The sequence below is a fragment of the Aplysia californica genome, unplaced genomic scaffold (genome assembly GCF_000002075.1).
Source record: "Aplysia californica isolate F4 #8 unplaced genomic scaffold, AplCal3.0 scaffold00301, whole genome shotgun sequence".
NCBI classification, from domain to species: Eukaryota; Metazoa; Mollusca; class Gastropoda; order Aplysiida; family Aplysiidae; genus Aplysia; species Aplysia californica.
The window spans coordinates 305,904-314,505 of record NW_004797571.1 but is presented as its reverse complement, the minus strand read 5'-3'; the positions used below and the strand labels follow the sequence as shown (position 1 = coordinate 314,505).

At 40.0% G+C, this 8,602-nt stretch overlaps 1 protein-coding gene across 1 annotated transcript in view; it reads right to left on the bottom strand.

Annotated features, from left to right (window-relative positions):
- Positions 1-8,580, bottom strand: part of LOC101861133 (integrin-linked kinase-associated serine/threonine phosphatase 2C) — a 12,831-nt gene extending 4,251 nt beyond the window's left edge. Inside the window, exons 1-6 of the mRNA XM_005101852.3 lie at positions 7,194-8,580; positions 6,850-7,035; positions 5,259-5,373; positions 4,051-4,157; positions 3,413-3,506; positions 2,619-2,706 (exon numbers count right to left, since the gene is read on the bottom strand). Of these exons, the coding sequence (XP_005101909.1) occupies positions 2,619-2,706; positions 3,413-3,506; positions 4,051-4,157; positions 5,259-5,373; positions 6,850-7,035; positions 7,194-7,239 (636 nt within the window). The 5' untranslated portion in view covers positions 7,240-8,580. The remainder of the gene's footprint in view (positions 1-2,618; positions 2,707-3,412; positions 3,507-4,050; positions 4,158-5,258; positions 5,374-6,849; positions 7,036-7,193) is intronic.
- Positions 8,581-8,602: the final 22 nt, after the last annotated feature.

Here is an 8,602-nt window from a genome sequence, read left to right as displayed (position 1 = left end):
TTTCTTTCTTTCTTTCTTTCTTTCTTTCTTTCTTTCTTTCTTTCTTTCTTTCTTTTGGGTTGGGGGTGTTTTTGTTTGTTGCTTTTTACTAAGCCAGTTTGCTGGATTTATTTCAAACCAGTCACAAGGCGTTTTGCGAGTTTCAAATAGGTGGAAGGACAGCGCAATGGGTGAAAACGTCTGTGGTCGTCAATTGATGTAAAATGTTAGTTTTAGGCACGGTTAGTGGTATATAATTCCACGGGGAATCATGGGGAAGGGTTAAGCTACTTCGGGGAATTAAACAAGAGTTGTGTCGATTTTCTGTCAAGATAGGACAGAGTCCTGACACTGTTCTGTTGATGTTTGTGTGGACAGGTGTTGTTACTTTTGTTGTTGGAGAAGTATCTTTCTTATTTTTTAATGTTCATTTTGATGTTATGGTTGCTGTCGTTGTTGTTGTTGTTGTTGGTGGTGTAGTTTTTCTTGTTGGTTTTCTTGTTCTTGTTCTTGTTCTTGTTCTTGTTCTTGTTCTTGTTCTTGTTCTTGTTCTTGTGGTAACGGGTGGTGTTGCTACTATCTATACTGTTGTTGTTGTTCTTGTCGATTATGCTATATGATGTTACACGCCTCTTTCCCCTCTGTTCCTGTGAGAAGATACACGCCCGGCCCGTGTTGTGAGCACCAACAGTCACTGGACACAAAGGGTGAAGAAACTCATTCTATCTTATTGCGCACTGGGAGCACCTTTCTGTTTGTGATCGTTTTATTGTTTTAGTAAGGCTTTACGGCGCTCGCAACTGCATAAGGTCATATGAGCGCTAAGGGGTGGATGTCAACAGAGAAGTCAAAACGGGGAATCAGGCTTACTCTGCTCACCTCTCTAGCCTCAACAGTACAAAGTCTGCTTCGACTATCAATGCACTCCGGAAATAGCAGTTCACAAGAGAGTGACAAACATACAACAGAAGTAGAGGAAAAATGACGATAGTAAGGATGAGGAAAGAAAAAGCAGCAGTTTCCCCTATGTTGTTTCAGCACAGTATGAGCATGACAATGATAAATCAGCCCATTTACAACTCTACTGTGCATAAGAACGTGTTAATACCCCCCCCCCTTTTTTTTTGGGGGGGGGGGGAATGACCTAAAGACACTTCAGTCAGTAGCACTGCCCGGGGGCAGTTTGTGATCGTCAGTCGTGAAATACATGGAGAACGGTTACGAAATGTAACGAAATGTTACGAAATGTAACGAAATGTTACGAAATGTTACGAAATGTTACGAAATGTAACGAAATGTTACGAAATGATGTGATACATATTTTTTTGTGTAAAGGTAGGAAAAAAATGTAGTTACAATTCTAGAAAAAAAAGCGTTCCTGTTTCATCTAAATAGTCGAATCTGTTCTAACGACCACCTGTACAAATGACCATTTCCCCATTTGCATTTTGTTCTTTATTATGATATTGTCTAAATTACTACATTTCTCCTCCACGATGGATGCTTGTCTTGACGGTTCGACTGTAACTCGCAAGCACAGATATATATATATATATATATAAAACACCTCAAGAGTTGTTAACATCACACAAATTCCGAGAACAGTTACCTTTGTGAAACCACGGGAAAAGTGAGTCACTTTTATTTCTCTGAAAAAAAAGTAAGCTTTTCGTTACCGGGAATTTTTGTAGCAGCGGAAAGCAATGATAATATGAAAAACCCACACTCGTTGACCACAGCGTCATGTAGGATCGAAAGATTATTCGAGAGGATCCAAAATAAAAATGTCTTTTAATAAATACCCGAAGAAGAATAACGTCTTACTTTCGATTTCGAAATTTTAAAAAAAGGCAAAGAACTTATCATTGTTTGACCACGTTACCCTCAAGAGATCGAATCAAAATTCGAGAAAGTCTAAACGTGTATCTCACAAAGATCGTGCATAACAAGGGTGTTCATTGAGCCATAAAAGTGTCTGCGGAAGTTCGCGCATTGCTTCAGATGGCGCTGCAGTCTTTGTTTTGAGGCTCTTTTTCGTTTCTCCAGAAGAAGAATAGGAATAGCAGAGTTTGTTAGTTCCACTTTTATTGTTTTCACGCAAGTAGGGTAACTCTGTTCGCAAAGTCCGCACTTTAACGAAGAGGGCGCCACCAAATTTTGAGGACATTTTTAATTGGCTCAAACAGAGGAGTGAACTATCTTGTCATACACGATCTTTGTCTCTCATTAAAAACGCGATACCGAATATCACTGCACGTCCGATTTCCACAAACAAATGAGGACAGTGTGCACACCCAATAAGAACCCCGCTCCAGTTCCCCTGCCCCCCCCCCCCTTCAGGATCCACCCCAGAAAGGTGCCATAGACTCATCAAGGGAGAGAAAAAATAATTGAACTAACATGAGACAGAGGCAGATAAACGCTGCTTAAAAAGAGACTCACCTTGAAAGCTCCTGAGTTTGATTTTAGTAAGTGTTTTATGGCACTTGCAACATAAGTAAGTCATATAAGTGCGGAAGATTAGAAGTGTTACTACTAGAGAGTAACAAACAAAGAAGAGAAGGGGAAGAGATAAGGATGATAGATGTTTGATAGGAAAGAAAGAGCAAATCACACCAGCGCACCCGCCAACCACCCACCTTGCTATCTCCGAGGTTGGCAATGTACAAAGTGTCGTTGATGCCAACCACCATTACTGCAGTTGTCCCATCCTTCCATGATGGTTTACTGGAGAAGAATACAATTTTAGAAATATAACTATTTTTATGTGAAGTACAATGCATATTTTGCATATTGTCAGCAAGCTGGTCCAATATGACTGTACAGCATGCTGTGGAGTGTGGTTATGCACTATATTAATACAATTATTTAAATTATGATCATTATTATTAAAGATTTTTAAGCTCAGAAAGCAAAATTTTTCGGGAGAGAGAAAAACATTTTTTGTAAAACATTACATTACTGGAAATTAAGCTGCACTACAACTAAGACTGCTGGCAGCAGATTAGAGGTATGGCAGACTTAGTGTTCAAAAATGTTTTTAAATTTTCAGGGGTGTTTGAGTCTGTTGGCAGCATTTTCTCTCTCACCTTTTCTCACTGTTTCACCCGTTTCTCTTTCTCCTTCTCTCCCCTATATGACAGGTGTTGTTAGTAACGTACAATCACCTTCTCCTTTTCACCTTCTCTCTCTCTCTCTCTCTCTCTCTCTCTCTCTCTCTCTCTCTCTCTCTCTCTCTCTTTATGACAAAAAAATGTTGGCAGCTTACAATCACCATATGAAAATTCATTTTCATATGTTTTGTAAATGACCATACACTCAGACTGAGACCCTGTCCATAGCAGCCATCTATCAATAGGAGTCACTTTTCTCTGCAATCTCGAGCGAGCAGTATGAACAAGTTTAACTATATTTTTTTGAGTACCGTACTCACTTTTTGGTTGCTTCCTTCAGAAAATCCTCATCCGTTTTCTTGAAGGCATCTCTCAGCACTTTCTTGATTTCCTTCTCCACTTGAGTCACATCACCTGAAAAACAATCGTAAAGAGGCTTGTGATAATTACATTAAAGGTCACTTATGCAGATGTCTTCCTGATCAATGAGATGGTTTTCGCTCTTGCAAAAAAAAAGTAATACATTGTAACATTGTAGGAAGGCAAAGAACTATGTGAAATCAGCGTAAGACCTTGGCTAGAAAAAAAACATGCGTTTCATAAGAAATTGCATAAGCTCAACAGAACAATACAGTTCTCTTTACTCTCCTAAAAAAATGGAAGCCAGCTGTAGACAGTAGACTAGTGCAACTGCAATGCTATTGTGAAGCCTGGTATACAAACACAAAGAAAAACTCTTATTTTCTAAATTTCTAACACTCATCTTGAGACTTGAGGTAACAAACATATGTAAAAATCTAAACAAAACTACGGCCTATGAAACAGGTTCTAATGAACTACTCTTGGGGAACTTAACATTAAATTGTATTCTAAATTTCTAATGTTCATCTTGAGATGACCAAACATGTAAGGGTTAAACAAAAGTAGTACGGGCTATGAAATGGGTTCTAAGAATTACCCTTGGGGAATTTATCACGCAGATTATTGAGCAAATGCTGAGATGCGAACCTGGAAGCTCGAATCCCTCCGTGCCCATCAAATACAGCATACACACACAGGCGGTGGCTGGAACAGAAAATACAGTCAAAATTGTCAAATTAAGTGCCAAAGATTAGAGGTGTTACAAGAGAGAAACAAACATAAAAAAAGAAGGAGGAGAGATCAAGACGATAGATGTTTGATAGGAAAGAAGGAGCAAACCACACAAGAGCACCCGCCAGCCACCCATTGTCAAGGAGAAAAGTGGCCATCTGACACAGTGTCCTTAAGATATAAAAATTATGATGAAAGGGGGAAATGGGAATTGGCTGTTTGTACGTGTGATTGGTTTAGCAGAAGGCCATTTACACAGGTGTCTGTCTTATCATCATCATCCGGGGCCTTGCCGACTGCGTGGGCGATCATGGACCTTCACTTCACTATGTCTTATACAGGTGGCCGTTTTAGAGATTTATTGCATGTCACAAGAGTAATGCTGTCACAGTTACTTGTTCCACAATGTGCCGTCATTATTACATTTTGAACAATACATTGAACAATACATTTGCAAATCCACACTTTTTTCTATTCACAATACAGTATCTTCAGCCTCTGTTTTTCCAGAACAGACTGTTTTCTTCTTTTCCTGTCCATTTTTTAGTCTACATTTTTCTGAGGCTATCATATCATTTTTATACAACTATTAAGTTTCGTTGTTTTCATAACTAGAGAATTGATGCAACAAGAGAAACAAAAGTAATATATATATATATATGATACAAATACCAGAAGACGACGTAGGACGGTAGCAAGTAAAGCAAATATTGAGATAATTGTCTTTTTTTAGTATCTTTTAGAAAAAAAAATGAGTGACAAGTCCGTAGATGTTCATTTAAGAGGGACTATGAATTTGCTTTCATCCACAGGTGTCCAGGATACAAAAAAGTATGTACTAGAGAGAAACGCAAACTGCATTGGGTGGCACTAAAAAATAGTTTGTGTGTGTGTGTGCATGTGTGCGCGTGTGCATAAAAATATATATATAGCATGAGAAGAAAGGAAATAGTTAGAGAGGTTTTTTAAAATGGGTATTCCAATGTAAAGCGCATTGAGCAACTTTTTTTTAACACGCTATGACGCTATGTAAATGTTATATATTATTGTTATATTATTATTATTATTACTTACATGGAGCTATGAACGTCTGGCATGCTCTGCTTTAAGTCATCGATGATGACATGGGCATCCTGCATGTCCTCCCTCTCCCCCTGGCGATCGGCGACATAACCCTTCAGCCTGTACCCTGAAATTAAGCATAGTTTTAGTAAGAGTTTTGCAGCACTTACAACATAAATAGATGATACAAGTGTCAAAGATTAAGAGGTTACTAGAGAGTAAAATTAAAAAGAAAAGAAGGAGGGGAGATAAAGATGATAGATGTTTGAGGAAAGAAGGAACAAACCACGCCAGAGCAAGCACTGAAATACAGCAACAACGATACATTAATAGACCAACAACGAAAAGGCTACGGGTGGAAACAAATACAATGATCCCAGGAAATGCAAGCTTTGGTGACTATGGAGAAGTTACGACTGACACTTGATGCCATTATCAGCATTAGAGAGGCTAATACTAATACAGTAGTCTCCGCCTAAGATCCCGGTGCTCAGGAGCAAGGAAATGCGGGATCTTAGGCGAACTGGGATCTTAACCGACGAACCCAGTTAAGAATCTATGGAGACCCATGCTAAGGCTCACAATCAATAAAATGGTCTCCCTCCACTCTAAAATGAACTGACGTGACCGCTTGGTGGGTTTATGACGTATGGCGAGCAAAGAGTGTTTAGCCTTGATCACAGTGTATAGTGGGATGAGACGTGCCATTTTCACTTTATCTATCATGAGTCTCAAAATCTACGCTTATCCAGTTGCCTCTCCCCCTTACCTGTCGAAAATTTATAGTTTTCCATCTCTGACCGAGGCCCTCCCCCCCCTCTTCCAGTTTGTCTCGCAAATTCGGGAGTAGAGACAACTTCTGCAATGGTCAGGGAAGAGTTCACAGTTCAATGTGATCCCGCCTAGAGCGAACGTGTGGGCCCTACCCACCCAGCGAGTGATGTAAGTTTAGGGGGAGAACTCAAGTGTGAGTGCGATGTTCGGGGAAAACAAACGTGTCGGTCAGTTCACACCCCGGTGTGATCCCGTCTGGGCCAAACATTGTATCACTTAATCGAGTTTTACAATGTGTACGTGATCATATTCACAATAGTGGCTGATCTTTGACGCGACGGACAGTTTATTGATCTCAACTTTTCACTCTTGGTTGATCGGCTGTCCCCCCCCCCCAGATTTGTGTTCCGCAAATTAAGATCTGAAATGCGGGATCTTAGCCGAATGTAGACCTTCAGAGTGAATCAGAGCGGGATCTTAGGGGTGACTTTTGTATAGTAAAAATTATGTTTTCTTAAAACAGCGGGATCTTAAGCAAACCGGGATCGTAAGCGGTGGGATCTTACGTGGAGACTACTATATAAAATTTGGGAAGTGTTTGCCCATCTAACGAGCGACAATAGATCAACTTGACCCCACCGCGTCGTACAGTTGAGTATAAAGCAAGGCTGGCCTTTCGACAACCATTTCTCCCTAAATTCCACTTTCCAAGACGAAAAAAGATTAAAACAGAATTTTATTCTGGCTACCTAAACCTTGCAATTCCATCTTGAACCCGTTAAACAGTACTGTAGGCCTAGGCTATTACTATTATTTTTATTTCACTTACTGCACTTGGATTCTTTAGCCACGTCGAGCTTCTTATGGCTCCCACCATTTTCCTCAGTAGAAGTAGAAGTCGCATCCCAAGGCAGTTTACGTTTTTCTCCAACACATACTTCAGACACTGCCTCTTTGACATCTACATTGCTCTTTCTTGTATTGGTATCCTGACCACTATCCTGATCATCTGTGGCTGTGGACGAAAGGAATTTTATATTCAACATGATGTTACTAAACTTCTGCCGTGAGTCAAACAGTGGTTGAGCCGCTAAGCGTCAAGCTTTCACACTTTCAGTATATGACAAAAAAAACAACACTGAAGTTACCAATAGATCTAATCTACTCTGTTACCTTTTTTGCTTTGTTCAGGCTCGGGCAAATCACCGAACAGATCCATTGACTTTACAGCAAATCGGGAACTTGTTGAGACAGTTGAGAGCAGTCGTTAACCGGACGCACGGCATAAAATAATACGGCAGATGGATGGCTCGTGTATAGAGTCTCAAGTCTCCAGTTTGAAGTTGGCCTAGCTGACTGGATCTAGATATTATCTAGATTCTGCTAATCTAGTCAGCAATGTACCAAGTTCCAAGCTGCAACAGATTCAGATCAGATTCTGCCCCGCAGTGCCAGCTTAGCCCAGCAGCTTCTTGTTGGATGCAAGAAGAGTTAACGCCTAATGCCTAACTAAGGTACTAGGCAACCTCAGGGAAAAAAGAGTTGTCTTAGGCTAGCCCTTTCCTGGTCCCAAAAACTCGAGAGTGCGATCCGTAGCCAATCGAATTATTCGTTACAAAATGGTGTGCTATTTGTCCTGAACAAAGAGGTTAGAGATAGAATTAGAGGTCTTAGCTGTGACGTCACGAGTGTCAAACTTGAGGGGCGCCCGCCATTCCAGAGAGGAATAAAAGGCCAATCGGTGCGCAGCAACACTTTTTAATCAATGATTAAAGATACTCTGCGAAGGCTCTTTATGTTGATTTCTTTTTCATGTCATGTGCCTATCACTTAAATGTACTCTTAGCGATTTTTGTGATTGTTTACCTTTAAATGAGCCAGATAACATATCAAATAATGCAATATAGAGCCTTTTACACAATGTGACCATACGGGTGAGTAAAAGTCAGGGGGGAAATGAATGAGATGGACTTGTTGATCACTTGTTAAAACAAAAAAAAATAGTTTTATTGAAATTGATGGAGAAGCTGCAAAAAGCTTCAGCCTGCAACTCCAGCACACCTTCAAGGCTGGCTGAACGGAAATGTACTACTGTCAATGTTGCTGAGATGAGTGAACATGAAGTATCCAACCATGAGATGTAACTACCCACCAATAAGACCAGCGTAATATTCTGTCTCATTTGAGGAACCGATGCCAAAGAGCAAGTGCAACAGCAGCAGCAGAGGTTCATGGAAGATGGGGTGTTGTGTAGCCAAACACCCTGCCAATCGACAACACCAATTTTAGAAAATAATATTATGAAAGGCTAAGTTAAACTGGCTAGTGTTGCATTTTGAAATGTTGTCAGATATAATTATTTGTGCCCGATATTGATTAAACAACGCTCTTTCGGTATGTGCACAGGATCCATACTATGAGTGATTTATGATATCCCAGCCTACATAAATTGCTCATTTTGAGAAAATAACGGAATAATATTTTAAATAATTAACTCTGTCTTTAACCCTCTTCATACTCTATGAAGACATAGGCTTTGCATCAGTATATATAGAAGGCATTCCCAAAGGGGGGGGGGGATT